The 23,732-nt window shown below is 36.8% G+C and overlaps 1 protein-coding gene across 2 annotated transcripts; it reads right to left on the bottom strand.

Annotated features, from left to right (window-relative positions):
* Nucleotides 1–972: 972 nt before the first annotated feature.
* On the bottom strand, nt 973–23,631 carry Mix23 (mitochondrial matrix import factor 23). 2 transcript variants are annotated; one of them, XM_076867675.1, is made up of 5 exons: nt 23,564–23,626; nt 14,389–14,514; nt 11,562–11,708; nt 4,677–4,736; nt 973–1,266 (listed from the first exon to the last, which is right to left on the bottom strand). In XM_076867675.1, the coding sequence occupies exons 1-5, from the start codon at nt 23,612–23,614 to the stop codon at nt 1,216–1,218; spliced, it is 435 nt and encodes a 144-aa protein (XP_076723790.1). In that variant the 5' UTR covers nt 23,615–23,626; the 3' UTR covers nt 973–1,215. The 2 variants fall into 2 exon arrangements, with proteins under 2 accessions (XP_076723790.1, XP_076723791.1); XM_076867676.1 differs by lacking the exon at nt 14,389–14,514 and having other exon boundaries at nt 23,564–23,631.
* Nucleotides 23,632–23,732: the final 101 nt, after the last annotated feature.

Raw genomic sequence — 23,732 nt, 5'->3', positions numbered from 1 at the left:
AGTGATTTGCAGATATAATTGATTATAAAAATTGAGGATCACGGTCAGCCTAATCACATACAGTCTTTAAAAACGATTTACCTGGCTTGTAGCCAAAAAGGAGATTTAACATAATACTGCCAGACTGAAACAGAGGTTGTCTGGAGAAATGTAGGTGGCTTCAAGGAGCAGAGTGGTTGGTGCCTGCCAGCCAGCAAGGAAATGGGAACTTCAGGTCTACAACTCAAGGATCTGAATTCTACCTACAAACTCAATGAAATTGGAAGTAAAATCTCTTCCAGACTCCAATCCAAGATTCATTGTAGCTCTTAGCTGGATTTCAGCTTTGTGAGACCTTAAGCAAAGAACCTAGTCTAGCCAAGGCTGTCTGGACTTCTGACCTGTAGAACTGTGAGACACCAAATAGGTGTGATATTAATCAGTTAAGCCTAACTAGCAATACAAAGCTAATATAATCATCCTGTACTACAAAGTGTTTTTCTTTTTGTTGAGGCATTGGGGATTGATTCCAGGGCTTCCACATGCTGGGCCACTGCTCTACCTACTACTGAACTATACCAACCCAGAGCCAGTGTTTTCTTTAATAATCAAATTCCAAAATACAGAATAATCTAATTCATTGAATATCACACAAACTCTTCCCTATCCCTTGCAAGCCTTTTCTCAATGTGTTTAACGCTTTCTTTTTCAGTGTCAAAAATTCCACCCAGTATTAGTTTTTGTATCTAAAAACAAGATAAATTAAGATACTAAGAGAAAGCTTCATTGGATAGCATTCAGCTTATAAAACTCCCTTTTAAAAATAAATGACAAATGTAAGAATAAACTCATCAGTGGCCAAAGAGCTCCTTATTTATGCCAAATTGATAAAAACCCAAAAGATATAACTACTCAGATGTTGAAATTATGTGCAAATTTTCTTCTGAGGACTGTCTCAACTTGGAAAACCAACAAATAAATATGTACACTGAGTCAGAAAATTATTTTAATAGTTATAAAACATTTTTTTACAGAATCAGTATAAAATAGCAATTGATTATTTTATAATTATCAGAATCATTTAGACTTGAGGTCTTGGCTAAGTGGGGCTGAAATCAACAAAAGGTCTTGGACTGTTGGCTCAGAAATCATCCTAAGAAGCCCACCCTGTTGATGTCTGTCGTGCTTAGCTCTCATGAGATGACCCGGTTCTTCTTTTAAAAAAAGGATTTCTCTTTATTCATTCTTTGGAGGCTTGAAGTGAATTCGGCAGCGTTCATTAAACACCTAAGATATTTAAAAAGAAATGAAAGTCATTTCTGCATAAAGCATATCTGGAATTAAATTTGATTAGGAGGATGTTATCATTTTTGTTCCAAGCCAACAGAGTTAGCAAACAGAGGTGTTGCCTCACTAGGCCAAAATGACTTTCTAGGTAATAAGTGTACAAAAGGCCTTGATACACATGCATGAGGTAATTTTAATATTTTTATATTAAATTACATAATTAATTACATTAAGAAAAATTAAGAATCTACTAATTTAGAAATTCACAAACATTTCAGTTCCATATTCCAGACATAGTTTGGACTTAAGTTTAAAATAAAATAAAGCTTTTTTTCTAAATAGGCTTTGTTACTGAGATATTTGTTGTACTTTTCCATCCTTTACATAAGAAGGTATACTTGCCAGGAAAACATGGCTATACTCTATGGATTTATATAATTGATTTATCTTCCTAAAATGCAAAACAAGTAGCATATCATAAATGCTAAAAGTATGCTCTATGACTAAATGTCAATATGGGACTGTTAAATATGTTTTGGTACAGCTATTCAATGAAATAATCTTAAAAATGCTTAAAAGGGCCAGGTGCAGTGTGCATGCCTGTAATCCCAGTGGCTAAGGAGGTTGAAGCAGGAGGATCACGAGTTCAAAGCCAGCTTCTGCAACTTAGAAAGACCCTAAGCAACTCAGTGAGACCCTGTCTCTAAATAAAACACAAAAAAAGGCTGGGGATGTGGCTCATTGGTTAAGTACCCAGGGTTCAATTCCTGGTACCTAAAAAAAGCTTAACAGGAAGATTTTTATGATCTGATTTGAAAAGATTTCCAAGATACATTAAGGGGGAAAAACTTAAGTGTGAACAGTATATTTCAGTTGTGTAGCAAAGGGGGAAATATATACATATAAAATTAAACAAGGTACAAATATATCAAAGCATGTACTATGCTTTCAGAGAGGAGAAGATAGCTTAGGGGAGAGGGAGTAAAGGCAGAATTTTTACTGCATATGGTTTAATATGTAAAAATTTTAAGAAAAAACTAAAAATTCTGAACACAATTAAAAAGAAACTGCTAAAACCTAAAAGAATTTCTTCTCAGATTTTACCTCTATACCCCACGTATGCTAAGAAACAAATTTTCAGGTTAAAAAAAATTACTTCTGTTAGCTGCTGTTGATTGTGATAAAAATAAAAAATCTACACAGGGAGCTTCTAAGGTACTACATGGTATTATTCAACTTCTAAACCTGAATGGTAGGTAAACGAATGCTCATTTGATTAACATTGTCTGAACTGTACATGTTTTCAGCATGCATATCTTAGTTAAAAGAAAACATGTAAAAAGTTTATGACTTTCTGACTGTTTCATTTTAAAATTCATTTCACTCCTGTTCCCAGCCCTGACACTTCCAAAGCTCAGACCAGAAAAGGCTTCAAACTAGTGCCACTGACACACTGATTGGGATGATATAAACAACTGGCTGAGCCTCTCCAAATCCTCCTATATGATTTCCTAATCACTTTTGCTGGCTATTGTACCAGAGCTACATTTTCTGTTTCGAAACAAGTAAAGCCATCACTTTTTGTGAAAAAGTAGAACCTATTTTCTCTACAACTAGCGATATTTTTCAATTCTATGATGGTGTGAAAGCAATATACATTTGGAAGAAATCATAACTTCAAATCTCAATCTTTTCCCAGGCTAGCAATATGCAGAACAATTCTCTCAATGCTCAACTAATTGTAGTTTAATATAAGTATCCTGAGAATACTTAATTTACGATAGGCTATACTATGATGTCTGGTAGGTCAAGTGTCATTTTCAACTAAGGATACTTTCAATTTATGATGGGTTTATCAGGATGTAACCCCATCATAAGTCAAGAGCATCTGAGATATCAAATCAAAACATGTTTCACCCTTCCTACTACATTTTATATATATCATAATCCTCCGCACTGGGTTTTACAAGATAGATATTCACTGTGCCCCTCTCTATCCTATTCCAAGAATAAATATTACTTTACCAGAGAATATTTCCAGACAAATGGTGACAAAATATTTCAAGTAGCCTAACCTTATTATGTTGATGGAAAAGGCAGATGTAGTAAATTTTGGTCAAGAGGACAGGATGAAGAAATGAGATAAAGCAAAAAAAGTTATTTTGTATTTTGCAATTTATTCATGACTCAGCATGTTGTCAGTCTACTTTTCCCCTCAAGATTGATGTAATTATTAAATGACAAAGGAAAAATAACATGCTATATATGTTAGTTACAAATAGTAGGTAGAAGATGACTTCTCTTGTGATAAAATATGTTTAGTGATTAAATATTCTTCCTTTTGCTTTTGTGTATCTTTAAAAGCATGACTAGTTCTGAAACAGTCAATCAAAGAAAAGGAAATGAAGAGGGAAAAACATTTACTAAATGGCAAGAGTTAGGAATCCAAGAGGCCAAGCCAAATGACCAGACGCCAAGGTCTGAAACCCAAGGTAGACCTAGCCAGGGAGACAACAGTTAAGCCAAGAACACAGTTCTTTTCTTTTCCTGCTGGTATGCTATTCATACAAATGTTTCTTCCATGCTTCATATGCTCTATGTAATTACATCTAATGGGACTCCATGAATATTAACTAGCACTACAGCAAAAATGATCCTAGTAATAACCATGGCTTTGAATTCCAGAGTCTGGTTCAGTTAGCCTCTCTCTTATAAGGGTTATAACCTATTCCATTAGTTAATTTTAAAAGATAAAACAGAATTTTCAGTTCATTCTTTTAGATTTAACAGGTTTTGCCCTTTGGAAATCTTTCATATTAGAAGTTTACAAATAAAGTCAGAACTCGTGGTTTTTGACTATACGTAAATTCCTGTGATCTGGTTCCCCAATCTAGTTCCTAATCAGAACCACAGGGGTGGTACAAAAGAACATGTGAACCTACAAGCAGTAAAAAGCAATTACCAGATAATAGTAAAGCTACATAAAATTAAAAAGTCATGATCAAATATATTAGAGGGCAAGAAACTAACAGGGTAGCTATGATATGAAACTTTATGGAAAGGAATTATGTACAAATGGCTAATTTTAAAAATAATCTCTTTGAAGGTTCTCAGTTTACTGGAATAAAATTTTAAATATTAAATATACCCATAATTAGTATTAGTATTAGTATTACCATGACAGATCACAGAATTTTACCATCTGCCTATAAAGCTTTTATAAGATGATTCTATGTACAAGACAATAGCACTCCACCCACCACCACCAAAAAAAGTTAAAGTCCTCAGCTGCTCATTAGTGCATGTTCTCTATTCTTCTTACAGCCTCCTGGCACTCATTTCACCCTGACTGTCCTTTGCTAGCTCAGTTTCCCTCCTATTTCTCTGCAATAATTGACACTATTTTATACCTTCCAGCTCCTGTCATTTACCACTTCTTCAACATTCAGTTCTGACTGCATCCATTTCAACTGCATGAAAGAAAAAAAAAATGAAGTTATGCAACATACAGAGTTAAAACCAAACTTTATTATGTTTTCCCAACAAAATTAGCTGCTGCTCGCACAATCACACTATACAAACTATTGAACCATCCGCCTAGGTGTCTCCAACTGAAGATTGGATTGATAAAATTGGTATATATACACAATGAAGTTTAATTCAACCATAAAGAAAAATAAAATTATATCATTTGCAGGAAAATGGATGAAAGTTGAGAACATTATTTTAAGTGAAACAGCCCAAACTCACAAGGTCAAGGGTCATGTTTTCACTCATATGTGAAAGCTAGAGAGGAAAAAGGAAGAGAAAGGGAGGTGGTCTCAGAAAAATCAAAGAGAGATCAGTAGAATAAAGGAAAGGAACCAGGAAAAGGAAGGAAGGGAAGGAAAGAGGAAATACTGGGAATGGTATGGCCAAATTACATCATTATATTGTGTGCATGTATGAATATGTAACCAAAAAGCCCATCATTATGTACAACCATAATGCACCAATAAAAACTGTGAAAAAAAATTCTTAAAAGAAAAATTGATTTTAATATTCAGCAAAGTTTGAAAACAATCACCGTGAGAGCTTTTAAAGATTCCCAAAGCCCTCTGATATAAGGAGGCTGATTCATAGTGGGATAGGGAGAGGGAGCATGGGAGAAATAGACAAACTCTAGATAGGGCAGAGGGATTGGAGGGGAAGGGAAGGGAAGGGGCATGGGGTTAGAAATGATGATGGAATGTGATGGTCATTATTATCCAAAGAACATGTATGAAGACATGAATTGGTGTGAATATACTTTGTATATAATTAGATATATGAAAAATTGTGTCTATATGTGTAATAAGAATTGTAATGCATTCCACTGTCATATATAAATAAAAATAAAAGAAATACAAGGCAAGAGAAAGAAATAAAAGCTGTTGATATTAAAAAAAAAAAAAAATCCCAAAGCCCAGCGATGTAGCATATGCCTCTCGAGGCTGAGGCAGGAGGATCAAAAGTTTAAAACCAGCCTTATCAACTTAGCAAGGCCCTAAGCAATTCAGGGAGACACTGTTTCTAAATAAAATATAAAAAGGGATGGGGATATGGCTCAGTGGTTAAGCACCCTGGGTTAAATCCTTGGAACCAAAACCAAAACCAAAAACAAACAAACAAAAAAAAAAAAGCCCAAACAGTTCAAAGAAGATATAAAAAAGGCCAATAAATATTATTATTTTCTTTTTGCAGGGCTGGGAATCAAACTCAGGGCCTCATACATGCTAGGCAAGTGCTCTACCACCGAAGTACATCCCCACACCAAAATACATATTTTTTTAAAGTTCAATCTTACTCAGGTACAAAGAAATACACAAACAATAATATGAAAAAGTTTGATAAAACCTAATAACAGTGAGCAAGTGGGAAAAGATACACTCGTACACATACTTTCAGTAGTGGTATAATTATTCCAATTTCTATGGAGGGCAAATTGGCAGGACTTATCAAAATGTACATTCACATGTCCTTGAATCCAACAATTCAAGTTCTAGAAATTGATTATACAACTATGGATTTGAACAATAGAGTGAAAAAAAAGAGTGGCCAGCTGATTTGGATAGAGAATTAAGAAAAAAGACTCCAGAAGGAAAACAAGAAGAGAAAAAGAGAAAACATTATGTCCAAGTGATTTAGAAAGGTATGAATCTCCACACTTTGATCACAAAGCAACAGGTCTAAGACTAAAATGCTAAGTCTAACTTTCTCATTCAGTTTCAGGCTCAGAATATAGGACCCATAATACTCCTAGTCAAATCTGATCAGAGGGATTAGCAGCTAGCTAGTTTCAGGAAGAGGGTTTGAAAATAATCAAAAATTAGGAGAAAAGCTGAATGCAGGGGTTGGGGATGGGGGTGAGTGGCAAAGTGCTTGCCTAGCATGTGTAAGGCACTGGGTTCGAGTTTCAGCACCACATATAAATGAATGAATGAATGAATGAATAAATAAATAAATAAATAATGGGAGGAAAGCTGAGTGCAGTGGCACACACTAGCAACTCAGGAGACTGAGGCAAGATTGCAAGCTCAAGGCCAGCCTCAGCAAATTAGTGAGACCCTGTTTCAAAATAAAAAATAAAAAGGGCGGGGGATGTAGTTCAGTGCCATAACACCCCTGGATTCAACCCCCAGTACCAGGTGAGGGAGCAGGGAAGGAAGAAGAGAAAAAAGCATGAACTATAGGCTGCAGGTTGAAGCTTCTAGAGTTTAGAACCAGAATGACTTTCTCAGACTAAAGCTGAGAACCAACTCAGACAAGAGTCAAGAGCAAAATGCCAGACAGTGAGATAAGATCTGGGCAACCATGAGTCTGAGACCTAAGCCAAACACAGACCAATTAGGAAAACACTTTAGGCAGGAGGCTTGAGGAATTTGCATGCAACACTAATGAGGAACTTGATTCTGATCAGTGGCTCCTATAAACTCTTTTCCTAGACTCAAGAACTAATGTCAAAATGTTCACAGGCCCATATGGCTAGAACTATGGCATGATGGGAAGGACTGCATTTCTGACACTGGACCTGTACTATGGAGCAGTATCACACCTGAAGAAGCTCCTAAGCAACCTCAGTTTCAGATTTTAATGAACCATCCAGTCTTTCCCTCTCCCTTCCCCTCTCCCCCCCTCAATCTCATTCATTCATTTATGCCGGGGATTGAACAGAGGAGTGCTTAATCACTAAGCCACAAACCCAGCCCTTTTGTTTTTTGAGATAAGGTCTCACTAAGTTGCTTAAGGCCTCACTAAATTGCTGAGGCTGGCCTTGAATTTATGATCCTTCTGCCTTAGCTTCCCTGGTTGCTGGGATTACAGTGTGCACTACTGGGCCTGGAAAAAATAGCAACCTTAATGGTGAAATGAGATGGACATCATTACCCTAGGTGCATGTACGATTGCAGGAATGGTGTGACCCTACTTTGTGTACAAACAGAAAAGTGAAAATTGTGCTCCATTTGTGTACACTGAATTGAAAAGCATTCTGCTGTCGTATATAACTGATTAGAACAACAACAAAAAAAGGTTAATGCTAATGAAATTGACCATTGAAAAATAAATGTAGGTGTCCTCTCTGCCCATATTCTCTCCTTTGGGATAATCATAATAAATAGCTGCTCACTGTGATTTAAAAAAAAAAAAAAAAAGCAACTTAAAAAAAAGGAGGAGGAGGAGGAAAAGGAGAAGAGGAGGAAGAAAAAAGGGGAGGGATTCAGTTGAAGAATGTGAAAATATGTCATCAAGGTGGTCTTCCTAACTTCTTAAATGTTTAAAGGGATGTTGTATAAAAAGGGTTTTAGGCTGAATAGCTCCAGAAGGAAGATTAAGAAGCACTATTTACACATTACAGGAGGACACAGTTTGCAATATATAAGAAAATCTTTCAATAATTAGAACTCTCCAAATAGAAGAAAGCACTGACACAGAAGATGCAGTCATCTGTTTTCCCCTGTGCCTTGAAGTAGTGGCAAAACAAATGGTAGAAACCATTGGTTGATAGGATGTATAAAGAGGAGTAATGCAACAGTCCCAAAAACTAGAAAAGGAAAAGAAAGGAACTGTTACTGTCTACCAACCAATATGCTAGCTTTTATGTACACTATATAAGGCAGTCCTCAGCAAAAAATGAAAGCTTAAGAAGTTATTAAGTAGCTGGGCACAGTGGCCCATGCTGGTCCAAGCAAATGGAAAGGTTGAGGTAAAAGAATCATTTAAGATCAGTCTGGGCAAAATAGTGAAATCTCATCTCAAAAAAACAAAACAAAAATTATGAAGTATGAATCCCCATTTACAGACTAAAAATCAAGAAGTTTCAGAGCAATTAATTTACAATGTTGTAAAGAGCAATTAATTTACAAGGTAGATGGGAATTTTTCCCTTAAAGCCTCACAGTCTATGCCCCCCACCCCCAACCCCATCATTTATAACATTGCAGATATTCATTACCTTGTACTATAAGTATAATCAGTGCCACCAAAAAACTGTTGCTTGAGATGGTTTTGAGGCTCTGGGTCTTAAACAGGTACACTTCCTTTTTAAAGGCCACTACTAATAGGTGACAGAAGTTACCTCATTGCTTACATACTACTCATGGTTGCCCTCTAGCCCTCTATGCTCTCAGGCTAGAAAGTAAACCTTACAGACCTCACAGTTTGCTTTCAGACTCTTCCTTGCAGGCATCATCCTGACTTTTCCAGCCCTAAAGGCATAACGACCAGATGTGAGAGCTGAGCAAACTGTGTGACACAATCACTCCCAAATACTCAGTGAATTTGGCTCTTCACCAGCAACGAAGGTGTTTTTTCTAAGTTAAGGATTCAGATAGAGGGCAGGGAAGTTTTACACTGGCATTTCTTTTCTTTATTATATATATATATATATATATATATATATATATATATATATATATATATATATATAATAAAGAAACATATATATATATAGAGAGAGAGAGAGCGTATGTGGACACAATACCTTTTTTAAATTTTTATGTGGTGCTGAGGATCAAATCCAGTGCCTCACACGTGCCAGGCGAGCACTCTACCACTGAGCCACTGCCCCAGCCCCTTACACTGGCATTTCTGTATATAAATAAAAGAGGCTTAAGCTGGGGATATGGCTCAGTGGTGAGTACTTGCCTAGCACATTGTGAGACACTGGGTTCAAACCTCAGTACCACATAAAAGTAAATAAAGGTACTGTGCCTATCTACAACTGAAAAAAAAAAAAAAAAAGACTCACTAAAGTAATCAGCATTTGGCTATTAGTCATAACTTCACATAAAGAAATTGACTGAATACAGAGTTGCAAGAGATGGATTAAAGTCCCAGCTCTACCACTTACGAAGCTTGTGACTTTTGGAGATGTCACTATCCCTGAATCTTGGTTTCCTCATATAGAAAATGAAGAGGTGGAGCATCCCTGAAAGCTCTCTTTTTGATTTCATAATCTTCACAGCGACTTGAAAATAAAATTTTTTAAAAATTCACATCTTTATTGCTTATGTACTACTCATGACTGCTCTCTAGCACTCCGCCCTCCAGCTAAAAAGTAAACCTTACAGACCTCATGGTTTGCTTTCTAAACTCTTCCCTGCAGCCATCATCCTGCTGACTTTCACAGTCCTAAAGCCATAAAGACCAGATCTGAAGCTGAGCACAGTGGTGCACGCCTCTAATCCCAGCAGTTCAGGAGTCTGAGGCAAGAGGATCGCGAGTTCAAAGCCAGCTCAGCAATTTAGCAAGGCCCTGAGCAACTAGTGAGACCCTATTTCTAAATAAAATACAAAAAGGGCTGGGGATATGGCTTAGTGGTTAAGCACCCCTGGGTTCAATCCCTGGTACCAAAAAAAAACACCAGATATGAGGGTTGAGCAAACTGTGTGACACAATCTCTCCCAAGTACACAGTAGTTCAGTTTTGCACTTTGCTCTTCCCTAACAAGAGTCATTCTGTTCTTTGACTTAATATGCAACGAGTGATTTTTCAGTTTCTGATTGAAAAATCCTGCTGTGTACTTTCCTTTGTTAGCATCTTCATGAAATACGATATCCAAAGCTCCCTAGACTTTGACTGGTTTTACATAAATAATCTATAAGCCCACATGAACATCAAGGGTGGGGAAAGATGAACATTATAGCTTAAGTTCACTGCCTGAGGAATCCACCATGGCCTGATGAATGAGCAGTTATGGAACTCAGACCTGAAGCAGTAGTCATAAACAAAAAGAGCAACAAAAACATTGGCTGAGACCAGTATCCAGGGAGACACATTGAACCATGAAAGGGCCGCAGCCTAGCCTACTCCCCTGTGTGCACCACAAGAATAGGGCTTTTCCTTCTATTAACAGCTTGAGAGAGATGACAAGGTCCCCTTTTTGAAGTTGGGCTACATCTACTCAACAAAGGACAAATTTCACAACTGCTTAGTATGATAACACTGATTCTATTTCACACTGGATCTTCTATCTCCTGACACATAAGGATCTGAAAATTACCTACTGTGCCATCTTAATATACAAACAAGATTTTGATAACTAGACAATGGTCATGTGAGAAAAATTCCCTGTGAAGAACTGCAAATTTGAGGACAGCCTCAGAAACTCAGAGAGACCCTAAGCAACTAAGTGATACCGTCTCAAAATGAAAAATAAAAACGGCTGGGGATGTGGCTCAGTGGTTAAGCACCCCTGGGTTCAATTCCTGGTACAAAAATAAAAGGAGTGGTGGATAAAGTGGTACAATATGTCTAACCTGCTTTCAAAATCGTTCAGGGAAAGAATATGTTATGTGTTCAGATGTATGAGAGGGAGGGAGGAAGGAGGCAGGGGAAAATGAAGGGAAGAAGGGAAGGTAAAGAGAATGAATTGTAAAGCTGGTGGGGCAAAATGTAAATAAAAGGGGAACAGACAAAGGATATATTGAGTTTTTTACACCATTTTTGCAACTCTTCTGTAAGTTTGGTATTGGTCTATATTGAGCCTCCATCTTTAGCATTGAGGAACAAATTAAGGAATAGGAATAAAACATGATTATGTGCTTATTTTGCCTACAGCTGCTATACTGAATCCATTTATGAAATGAACATTAATTTACCAATTAATACCTAAATATAATAAAACAAAGTCCACTAAAAAATGAAGCATAATCTGGTCATTTTTTTTTTTAAGTAATCATCTCTCTCTCTGAATTGTGCATTTTAAAAACTGCCTTTATTTTGAAGGTTATGTTTGGAAAAACTCTGCCTGAGAAATGTACATTGTGTTCAACTTACCTTTGTCTGTTCTTTTCTAAGTTGCTTTAATAACGTTAAATCATCCAAATTCTTTTCTCTCTCTTCACGAAGGTTTTTTACTACTTCTGAGGTCTGGGCTATACAATTTTTTATAACTTTTTCCCTACTAGCATGAGCTGCCATCAACTAAAAGAACAAAGGAATAAAAAGGGAAAAAACAATCATATCAATTTGTTATATTTCAATGTTAAAAAAATGCTTATTTTGGGACTTCAGAAATTTCATATTTTCTAAACCAAGGTATAAAAATTGAATCCAAAGAAGACTGTGTTTCATCAGCTATATCACATAAAAACATATAAGAGAGCACCTTAGAGGGTAGAAGCTATGCAGCCTGGGCTATCTTCTTCCTCAGTATGCCCCCAGTATTTCCTGCATTTCCCCTGTTGGGCTTTTCATCTCAGTCTCCTTTACTTCCGTGTCCCTGTCTCTCCCCACTGTTCCATCAACTGGTTCCCCTACCCTACATCCACCCTTTGGACCACTTATTGTTATTTTTCCTCTCTTTTTTGTCTCTTCATTTTTTTTTCAGTTTCATATTTTCAACAAGGAAAATAAATTAAAAATTAATGATATAGAGGTCTTTGTTACTATAAGGAAATTTACCTATTAGAGCCTTTTATAAGGTTTTAAAGTGTTAAATACTGATGAAGAAAACTTATATACAAAGCACAGGTTAATAATTGCATCAATTGTGTATGCTGATCAAAAGTAACAATATCTGACAGCACTCTTTAATAACCATCATCTTGAGTTGGGATTGTGGCTCAGTGGTAGAGTGCTTGCCTGACATGTGTGAGGCGTTGGGTTCGATTCTCAGCACCACATAAAAACAAATGAATAAAATAAAGGTCTATCAACAATTAAAAAATATTTTTTAAAAAAGTTATCTTCGTGTACCAAATCTAATAATAACTGACATTCTTCATATATGAGAAACGCATTTTAGGTTTTAAGTAATACCTTCTTTATATAACTATTTTCCAATTTGATTAGCAAGGTAATGGTCAAGTTTGAAGCATGTTCTTATGATCACAACTGAATTTTAATTAAACCCCCAAATGTATGCATTTGTAAAGTACTGTTAAGTGCATGAACTTTATCGTTCAGTAATGATTTTTATATTTATCTTGAAAACAAAGAATGTAAAGCTAAGATTAAAGGGAATATTCTCTAATAACAAGGATTGCATTGAAATGGTTAAATATGAATACACTTTTTAAGATTTGGAATTTCTAAAACTTGTGCTTCATTATAACTTTACATATCATCTCCCATTTGGAAGTGTTGCCCTTAGAGAATGTAAATACCTTTTCATTAACTATAGAGTAAACTGAGTCAGGGCCTACAGTGAGTCAGGGAGAGTATGAGCAACTTGGACATTTCACAGACTTCTCCTTCCCCACTGAAACAATACTTATGGGAACTTTGAGATACTTATGAGCTGGGCACTCTATAGGCCTGATCCCTGACACAAGGAACATGGAATAATAATAATAATAATAACCAACAATTTTTTGCAAAACACAATGCAATAAGAACTTTATATTAAACTCACTTAATCCCTTAACAATCCTATAAATTAGGTTCTACCACCACACTATTTTACAAATAAGGAAACTGAGGCTGAGAGGTCATATAACATGATCAAGGTTACCCAGCTTAGAAAGTAGCAGAAGAGAGTTTAATCTAGATCTGAATCCATGTTGTCAATCTTGACATTATAAATCTTATGTTAACAGAAGATTTTAAATGGAATTGACTAAATAGTAGAGAGATATGGGGAGAGTATCACAAAGTGATCATAAATTTCTAGTTCTTTAGTCAGAGATACCCAAAGAAACTAAGTGAACTATCAAACAACCTTATGATAAAATAGAATTTGGACCCACCTTCCTACTCCCAATTATTGGATTCTACTCTTAAAGTCCACACCTTGCAATTTTCTAAAACCATAAGACTTACCTGATCACTCAATAAAATAACATACTTTAATATAACAGGAGAACAAAAGTATTGGAAATTAATGCTATGAATTTAACAGGTAACAATAAGCTTGTCCAGAACTGACATTCTTCATATATGAGAAATGCATTTTAGGTTTTAAAAAGTAATATCTTCTTTATATAACTATGAACATAGTAACCTAGTGGTAGCAGACCTTAAAATAGCAAGTGACATTTGAAGAGTTTCCAAATTAAAGAAAGGATATGTTAAACTATAAAACAATATTTAGCTACATCAGTATCTCATTCTGCCTTTGCAAATTAAAGAGAAATAAAGGAGGTCATGAAAAAATAAATAATTGAGAACCAGAGCCACAAGAAAAGACAATTTATCTGTGGTTTCCTTCTCTCCCAACTGCCATAGGCTTCTACTTCACTTCTTCATGAGTGAGGGAAAGAAGATATAAACTGTGTGAAGGGCTTTAATTATTCTGTACATCATCTGTTTGGCTTTTGGATTGATTCATTCTCGTCCTTGCTCTTGTTATTGTCTTACTTTACTATTGTACTTTCCCCTTCACCCCTTTGTGCATCAGGCCTCCGGAAGTGAAAAACTGCAGACGAAGAGGTCAAAATAGTGACTGCTCTCATTCTTTAGAACCATCTCTTCACAGATTTGCACATAAGATCACAAATTCAATTTATAGAAACCAGATCAAAATCCTTATACACCCTCAGGTATGGGCAAAGAAACATGAAGATATCATTTGTTTATTCACAGTTTAGATATGGATTTCTTATTTTGCCTGAAAGAAAGTCATAGAAGAAGCACTAAACAGAGACTCAAAAGATAGACTTACAGACTCATAAAGTTGTTTACAGGTTTGGCTGGCATCGATTTTCCCTGCAAAGGAAGCTGTTGGAACCGTAGTGTTTAATTCATGTACTATTCTGTCATCAATTGTCCTCATCACCTTGAGTAATTCCTATATGTATTTAAAATAAAAGAATATAACCTGAATGGAGTAAGTGATAAAAATTAAGTATTTAAGCAGAAAACAAAAGTCTTAAACATTTAATAGCTTTTTAATTTAGGAATGTGAAAATCCAGTCAAATATAGTGCAACCTAAGAAAATCTTTGTTACAAGGCTGACAGTCAAGTTATATAATAGTAATTCTAAAAGCGGGCACCAAACCTGTCTTCTTGCCTCCACTACAGACGGTCATCTTAAGGAGTAAGACTGTTTTGCTCAAATTTAAATCCCATTTGCAGGCATGGTACTCAGCAAACAATGTGTGTCCTTCCCAATCTCCAGAATACAGCCAAACAAGGTTCTACTGATCCTGATTCCCACACATTCTCCAATATCACCACTGTAACTGTTTGCTCTATGTCCTCTCAGTGATTACTGCAACACAGGTTTCTAGGAAGAAAACTTCTAGAAAAATGTAGTAATTAATTCAAATAAATTAATCTCTACCCTCTTAGCTTCTTAGTATTTGACTACAATCGTGTATTATTTTTGTGATACAAATCAGTAAAACAAAACATGCTACTAGAGATCAAATCTTGTCATGGGATTCTTCTTCACAAACAAGTAGGAATTAATTTTCCTGTTCTTAGTAACCCCGACTCCCATTTCTGAAGTTTCCCCTGCCCCTCAAAAAGCATACAATTTTCAAAATGCAAACCAAACAAAAATAATAACAAAAGGGCAAGGAACTTAGAAGGCTGCTGAGTACTGCCTGTACAACACAGTCCCTTCCCACTCTTCTTTTCACTTGTTACTAGAGAAAGGATGGGCATCAGCTACATTCTGTCTTCATATATGGTAAACTCTGGGATAAGTTTCTAGCAGTATACCCTTCTCTGTTTTATTGTTTTAAATTTACAGAAAAACAACAGCAAAAACCAATAACACAAAACAAGATCACCATGAATTATCAAGAAAGGAGAATTATGTAATACTATGTTGAAAATACCTAAGTTAACATTTGAAGTAAGCACATACTGAAAGCAGTTTTGCTTCAGTGTCTCCTTTAACATACAATCCTATTTCTTTTCTCAAACTTACATCCATGACTAAAACCCCTCCTTCATTTTTTCCTCAACCATTTCTTAAAACAAAAACGTTTATTATTGGGGCTGGGGATGTGGCTCAAGCGGTAGTGCGCTCGCCTGACATGTGTGCGGCCCGGGCTCGATCCTCAGCACCACATACAAACAAAGATGTTGTGCCCGCCGATAACTAAAAAATAAATATTAAAATTAAAAAAAAGTTTATTATTAAAGTACTACCTTCATTTTAGAAATATCATTAATAATTTTAAAACAAAAATCATCCAAAATCAATCATTATGAATATACACTTTTTTTTTTTGCATTGCTGGGATTCAACTCAGAACCTCACATGTGCTAGGCAAGGGCTCTATCAATAAGCTATATTCCCAGCCCCCATTATCAATTTTAATGTCTCTTTAGTCTTTTTTCTACATCTGTGAATATATTTTAAAAATTGGGTTACTATATAATCAAGTCTTGCTTTATGACATTATACCATGAGCATTTTGCCTTTGTTACTAAAAATGCTTTGCCTAGCATATACAAGGCCCTGTGTTTGACTTCCAGTGCCACACATACAATAAACAGCTATTAAAATAAACTGATCTTGTTGGATAGTTTCCTTTGGCTATTAAACCCTCAGTGAGCTTCCTTCTTTAAATAATGGAGTAGTTACAGCACAATAGAGTTCATTCATTTATTAACTCTTCACTCAAAAAATATTTACTAATATCTACTATGTGTCAGGCACCATTCTAAACACCTACAGTGGTGAATAAAACAGAAAAACGGCTTATTTGCTCCTATTGAGCAAATTCCTGAAGGAGGAGACAGACAATAAACAAATACTCCCCATGAACAATCTTACATACTGAAAAGTATGGTGAGAAATTACATAAGTGAAGGCCATGGGATAAAGAGAGACCAGCTGGAGCTGGGGGTTGCTTTAGGTGGACAGATCAAGAAAAGCCTCTCTGAGGATGTTAACATTTGAGTTGAAACCTGAATGATGTGAAATGAACCAACTAGATCTAAGGGAATAAGTCAAAAATCATGAGGCAAGAACAAACTTTGGGGTATTTGAAGACCAAATATGAAGGACAATATAGACTCTGGCAACAAATACAATTCTGTTCTAAATTAGGCCACAGGGTTTTAGATATGTGAATGATGTAAAAATATAACTGTGGCTGCTGTGTGAAGAATGAATTGTAGAAGAGAAGAATGTAAATAGGGTGATCATTTAGGAGACTATGTATTTGGTGGTTTAGTAAAGAAATAAAGATGGTTTGATAAAGTGGTAGATGTAGAATTAGGAGAGGTAGTTGGATTCAAGATTTATTTTGAAGATAAAAACAATAGTATTTGCTGATGAATTGGTAGTAATAGATGAGAAAAGAAAATAGGATGACTTTAGGTTTGAGATTTGAGCAACTGAATATATAGAAATGTTGCTAATTGATGGGAGAGCCTGGGGAAGGAAGAGATTTGGAAGGACTGAAAAAAATCGAAAGTTCTGTTTTAACTCACAGGATATATACAGTTAATTAGAGGTTACCTGGTATTGTGTTTAAAAATTATGATCTTTTGGGCTGGGGATTTAGCTCAGTTGGTAGAGTGTTTGCTTTGAATGCACAAGGCCTTGGATTTAATCCCCAGCACCACACATAAAAAATTATAATCTTTTACTGAAAATATTTATAGGAAAAAAAAAAGATATGATGCCTGGAATGTGCTTCAAAATAATATGGCAAGAGGAGGCAAGTGGTAGTAGTATACTGACTGAATAGATGAAAAAAAAATGGCCATGAATTGATTGTTAGAGTTGGGAGTTGTATATACAGGGGTTTTCAAAGTACTATTTCTTCTTTAGCATGTTTGAATTTTTTTAAAAAAAAATATTTATTTGTTTATTTATTTATTTTTTAGTTTTCGGCAGACACAACCTCTTTATTTGTATTGGTACTGAGGATCGAACCCGGGCTGCACGCATGCCAGGCCAGCGCGCTACCGCTAAGCCACATCCCCAGCCCCTAGCATGTTTAAAATTTTGTCAAAAAAATACTTTAAGGCTGGTTGCAGTGGCACATGCCTGTAATCCCAGTTGGCTTGGGAAGCTGAGGCAGGAGGACTGCAAGTTCAAACCAGCCTCAGTAACTCAGTGAGGCCCTGAGCAACTTAGCAAGACCCTGTCTCAAAAAATAAAAAAATGGGCTGGGGATGTGGTTCAGTGTTTAAGCACTACTGGGTTCAATCCTTGGTACCCCCCCCCCTCCCCGGCTCAAAAAAAGAATTACATGGTCTGACCTTGATGAGAGCTATTTAACAGAATGTTAAATGACTGAAATTTTGATTTGGTTTAGGTGCAAGATGGGGTCCACTATTATAGGTTATATTATAGGTTGTTAGTATTTCTTGAGAACCCCAGAAAATCAAAAGTGTTCTAAGTATAGTGGAGTTACATGATCATATTTGGGTCCTGAAATGAGTGTAGGTGTTAAGAATGGAAAATGGATTGCAGAAACAAGAGTAGAAGAGATCAGTTAGGAAACTGATAACAGTAATCCAGGTGAAAGATACATAACTTAACATTTCCCAATTTTTATTGACTCTGAACTTCAACCAGTTATGAGTTTCAACACTGGCTATACCTTAATCACTACAAACAAATTCCCCTTCAATAAAACAATATGGACATACTACTAAAGTCCATACTTAACAATGAGAGTTTTCCTGCATTAACTAGGTAATGAATCAATTTTGCAGTCTTACAAATAAAACCTACAAATGTGGACTATCAAATATATCAATTTTTCTCTGTGTACTACTGAATTACCAGTGTATGATCTAGAGCTTGTCTTTTAATATGGCAGATACTAGTCACATATGGTCATTAAAATAAAACAATTTAAAATTAATTCATCAGTTGCACTAGCACATTTTAAATGCTGAAGAGCAAGATGTCACTATGTTGATAGCATAAATGTGGAATAATTCCATCATCACAGAAGATTCTACCAGATAGTACTGTAATATATAAAATAAAACAACAATCTCTAAACTGGTAAAGGACTTGTTCAGAGGTTGCTGAGAATTATAAGCTGTAAATAGATTTCAGAGAAAGAAATCTAAAGAGAAGGGAAGGAAAGAACTATAAACCACTTCCTTCAGTGGGAAAAATACCAGAGCTCTTAAAGCAACTCCAGGAGGGTCTAAGGAAAAGGCTAGGTGGCCCTTACAGACTGAGAGCAAGTGAACGTGAATGTAGGCACAAAAGTGTTGTCTTTAAAATCATTTCTATCATTCATAGGGAATTACAGACTACCTATACAATGCCTAACCCCCAAAGCATTTTCCCCCTGCCCCCCCTTACAGAAAACATATAGAAGACATCCCTGAATAGACATCATACACAATAAACTGCATGTCCACAGAGGTAATACCTAAATATAGTTCAGTGGTTTGGTGCAGTAAGTCAAACAATAGCAAAAGTAACTTCAAATTTTGTAGTATCCCCAACTTCTCCTTTTTTTTGGTGGGGGTGGGGAGGGGAGGAGGTGGGGGGGTGGGAGTGCTGGCATCTAATCCAGGGCCACTTGCATTGATGCTAAGCAAGTACTCTACCATTCAGCCTTTACCCCCAGCTCCCAGATTCTCCTCGGATCTTTCCTAAAACATGAAGAGATCTGATATATCATGAATTCTCTCATTTTAGGTTGATCCTTTAAAAATTATTTAGGCGCCTTCTGAACTGCATTTTTTTCTTATTTCTGTGGGGTGAAAAATCTCATCCTGTTAGAAGGCAATTTACACACTGAAGGTGTGCCCATATTTAGTGGGGAGGACCAGTGAAAATTTTCTACTGCCCATACAATTATACTATAGTCTATTCCTAAGATTAATCTTTAGATAAAATTCCTTTTATTACTTGGGGCAGTTTTTAGGGCATATAAGGAGTGAGAAAGGGAAACTACCAAGTATACTAGAACTCACGTAACATTCTCTCCGCCCCCTTTGCCTAAGTACCTGAAGTAGATCCCATTCACAAGATGCTTATCCCAGGCAAACTTTGTTCTTGAAACCCTGCTTTTAGAGCAATCTCACACTGTGTCCTTCCCTACACCCCAATTCTGAAACACAGACTGCCTGCAACTATAAAAGTCTCTGACAGTCAGACCCTACAGACAGGAACAGAGCACCACTGTGTAAATGTTAGAAAAGAATCTATTCAGTATTTATCTAATTACCAAACCCATCATATGCAAATGAGCAAATATTCCTAATATAAACACCAAGACTTAAATATTCTAGGAAGGAATACTTAGTTGATTTTGTCTAGGTGATACAGGAACTGGGTCTCCAATAGGGTCAAGAGGAAGGGATTTCAGAGTCGTAACAACAACAAAAAGCACAGAAATGACAAAAAGCATGATGTGCTCATGAAAAAGCAAGTTGAGTCTATGTGGCTAGACAGTAGGGCTTAAATGCCTATCACACATGGAGATGGGATAGGAAGACAACCAGATGTGAATATGGGTGGTGGTAAGAGATTTGTCCAGTGAGGAACTTTGGGACTGGATTTTTAAATGTCTTACCATGTTTAGTCCTTTGAACCTTGCTATCTAAACTAAAAAAATTGGACAAAGGTATAGATTCTAAATTTCAGAAGATAATAGTATAAAGCCACTATATTATGGAAATTAGGTTGGAGAAACCAATCATGATAATACCCTGTTCTTGGACTTCAAGCCTCCAGAACTGTGAGAAAGTAAATTTCTGTTGCTTAAGTCACCCAGTCTGTGATTTTGTTATGACAGTCCTAGCGGACTAACACAGTATACAATAAATGTTGAATAAATTGTAAAAAAGGATTCTAGGCCTCAGTTTTAAGCATTCTAAGAGAATGAATCTTCCTAAAGTGCCTCTTTGTTTATCTCACCCACTCTGCTCAAAAATGATTCCCCCATTCTCACATTTGGCATTTAAGGTCTCCCACATTCTAATTCTAACCTTTGTATAATCACAATGTGGCTCTGTGCAAGTCCTATATTCTAGCAAGTGATTTGCTATTCCCCCCAACATGGTCATGTGCTACATAACGTTTTAGTCAAGATCACAATATATGGTGGTTCCATAAAATCATAATGGAGCTGAAAAATTCCTATCACTTAGTGATGCTGTAGTCATTGTAATGTCATAACACAATTATTCGGGTGTGTGGTAATACTGCTGTGAACAAGCCCACTGTGCTCCCAGTTATATATAAGTAATACATAATATCTAACAATGATATGTTGCTGGGCATGACGACACACACCTGAAATCCCACAACTCACGAAACTGAGGCAGAAGGATCACAAGTTTGAAACCACAATCTTTGCAACTTAGTGAGCTCTTGTCTCAAAATACAAAATAAAGGCCAGGAGTGGCGGCGCATGCCTGTAATCCCAATGGCTTTGGAGGCTGAGGCGGAGGATCGTAAATTCAAAGTCAGGCTCAGCAACAGTCAGGTGCTAAGCAACTCAGTGAGACCCTGTGTCTAAATAAAATACAAAATTGGGCTGGGGATGTGGCTCAGTGATTGAGTGCCCCTGAGTTCAATCCCCAGTACCTAATAATAATAATAATAATAAAATAAATAAAAGAAAAAGAAAAAAAGGGCTGGGGATGCAGCTCAGTGGTAGTCTCTAGATTCAACCCCTCGTACCTCAAGGAAGAAAAAATACATATATACATACATACTATATTTTTTATTGTTATATTAGGGTATATTTTTCCTACCTAAAACAGCCCATATATGTACTTTTACTGCATCTCTTGATTGCATCAAGATGCCATAAGTGATTGACCTATACCATCTAGGTTTGTCTAAGTACAGTCTATTATGTTTGCACAATAATGAAATCACCTAACAATACATTTCTCAGAATATACTCCCTCATTAAGTGACTCATGACTGTACATAAAATTTTTAGCCAACATACTACTACCATGGCCTAGAATTCTACTGGTGTTATCAAACTAAGATCCAACTCAGTTATCACCTCTTGATTTATTTCTCTCTAAACTCTCCTACCATTTTATTCATATTTTTGGTCTCTTTTACATGTTCTATATTCCTTGCTTGATACTCTGTCCACTAGCATTTCTCCAAGTGCCTGGTAGCTGGTAAGTATCTGGTATGGACTAAATTGTGTCCCACCCGACTCCCAACCCTCAAGTTAAGGTTGAAACTCTAATCCCCTGGAGATAGGCCTTTAAGGAGGTAATGAAGATGAAATGGAGTTCATAGCCAGGCTTGGTGGAACACATATGGAGTTCCAGCTACTCAGAAGGTTGAAGTAGGAGAACTGCTTGAGCCCAGAAATTCCGGACCAGCTTGAACAACATAGCAAGACCCTACCTCTTTAAAAAATAAATAAACTGGAGGTCATAATAGTGGCAGCCCTAATTCAATCAAACTGGCATCTTTATATGATGAGAAAGAACCATCAGGGATCCTTCTTCTCCATCTGTGCACAGATATAAATAAGGGTGAGAAAGTGACTATGTGTGGGTCAGGAAGAGAAGCCTCAAGGAAACCAACCATAACACCCTGATCTTGAACTTCTAGCCTTCAGAACTGTGGGGGGCAGGGGAAATTGCCTACCCCGTCCGTGAATATTTTGTTTTGGCAGCCCTATCAGACAAATACAGTACACACAAATGTTGAATGAATATTAAAATGGGACTGTAGGCACTCAATTTTAAACATTCTTTAAAAATTTTATTTCACTTTAGAAACAGATATTTTCCAGGAGTTTGCTAATTCTTAATTTTCACAATGGGGTCTGGGGTTGTGGCTCAGTGGCAGAGCACTTGTCTCGCACATGTGAGGAACTGGGTTTGATCCTCAGCACAAGACCAAGGTCACAACTAAACCAGTTAACCTCAAATATGTATTATACTTTGGAATTCAACAGTCTTTGTCCATCCTATTAAAAATGTTGACAAGTATTTATGCTTATTGGGCACTCTGATCTCATTTGAGGTTGGCTGCTGTGATTGGGCTGATCTAGTCTGAGGAGCACATGAAATGAATAATGGTGCAGATAATAGTGGAAAGACCCCATACAAATTTCTTTGACCAAATGCTGTCAACAACTTCATCTGTTGAGGATGTCTTCAGGACTATCTACTTAGAAATCTTTCTAAGAACAAAGCTTACTACAGATAGATCAATGGCACATGAAGTGATTTCTCAACATCTTTAGTTTAAAATACTTTAAGGTCACGATTTTTAAAATCAACTCTGCAGCTATTTATGCCTGCATTGGAACGGATAATTTTCACAGCAACTTGACCAAAATCTAGAGATACTTGTTCTTTAATTCAAGCGTTAATAAATAATCCTGGGCCTTCAGTGTTCTAATATAGTTACAGCCTTTTTGCTTAAAATGTTACATCTCTCGAATGGTTAGGAAAGCAACAGCACCATAACGGGTATGAATCAGAATTAATCTTCCCTCCAGGCGTCCAAGCTTTCTGTCTCACCAAAAAAGGAAACTGAGCCAAGTGTTTATCAAGTAAACAAGCGGTCTTCCACTTTCTTCTCTCCCACAAAGGCTTAACTTAAAAGGAGAGAATAGCAGAGGCTGGGAACTGAGTTCAGGGAACTGCGGCAGAATTGTTATAATGCCTATTTACAGAGCTCAAGCTCTATTTCACCACCGCGGACTAGCCCGACGCTTCCTGGTCACAACTGCGCGGCAGAGGAAGAACTATGACCCCCCCCACCCCTAACCCCACATTGAGCAGCTTCGTTCCCAAGGCCAACCCCGCGCCCCCCATGACCTCCAATGGCTAGGAAAAAAGCCTTCAACCACCCGCTTTATCCACAACTGATCCATACGACCTCCCAGGCTAGAGCAGGGATCAGAGTCTGGGGACAAATGGAGGAGCACGCTTGGCTACATTAGGAAAACCCCATCACCTGGAACTCGGCGAACTCCTCACAGTTCACACCGCCACTGGGCGCCGCCATATTGGACGAACGCGAGGACCCCGACACAGGCCAATCACGGTGAAGCAGAGGTGCCCGCGGCGCCGCCTGACGAAAAATAATTGGAGCAGAAAGCTGAGTTTAATACTAGTTTTCGTGA

This window comes from Callospermophilus lateralis, chromosome 10 (assembly GCF_048772815.1).
Source record: "Callospermophilus lateralis isolate mCalLat2 chromosome 10, mCalLat2.hap1, whole genome shotgun sequence".
Lineage (NCBI taxonomy): Eukaryota > Metazoa > Chordata > Mammalia > Rodentia > Sciuridae > Callospermophilus > Callospermophilus lateralis.
This window is presented reverse-complemented; position numbering and strand designations above follow the sequence as displayed.

Coding starts and splice junctions, on each gene's coding strand:
- Mix23 (XM_076867675.1), bottom strand. CDS start 23,614: ATGGCGGCGCCCAGTGGCGGTGTGAACTGTGAGGAGTTCGCCGAGTTC. Junction 11,709..14,388: donor GTAAACAACTTTATGAGTCT/GTAAGTCTATCT, acceptor TTGTTCTTTTAG/TTGATGGCAGCTCATGCTAG. Junction 4,737..11,561: donor TTAGAAAAGAACAGACAAAG/GTAAGTTGAACA, acceptor TCTTTCATGCAG/TTGAAATGGATGCAGTCAGA.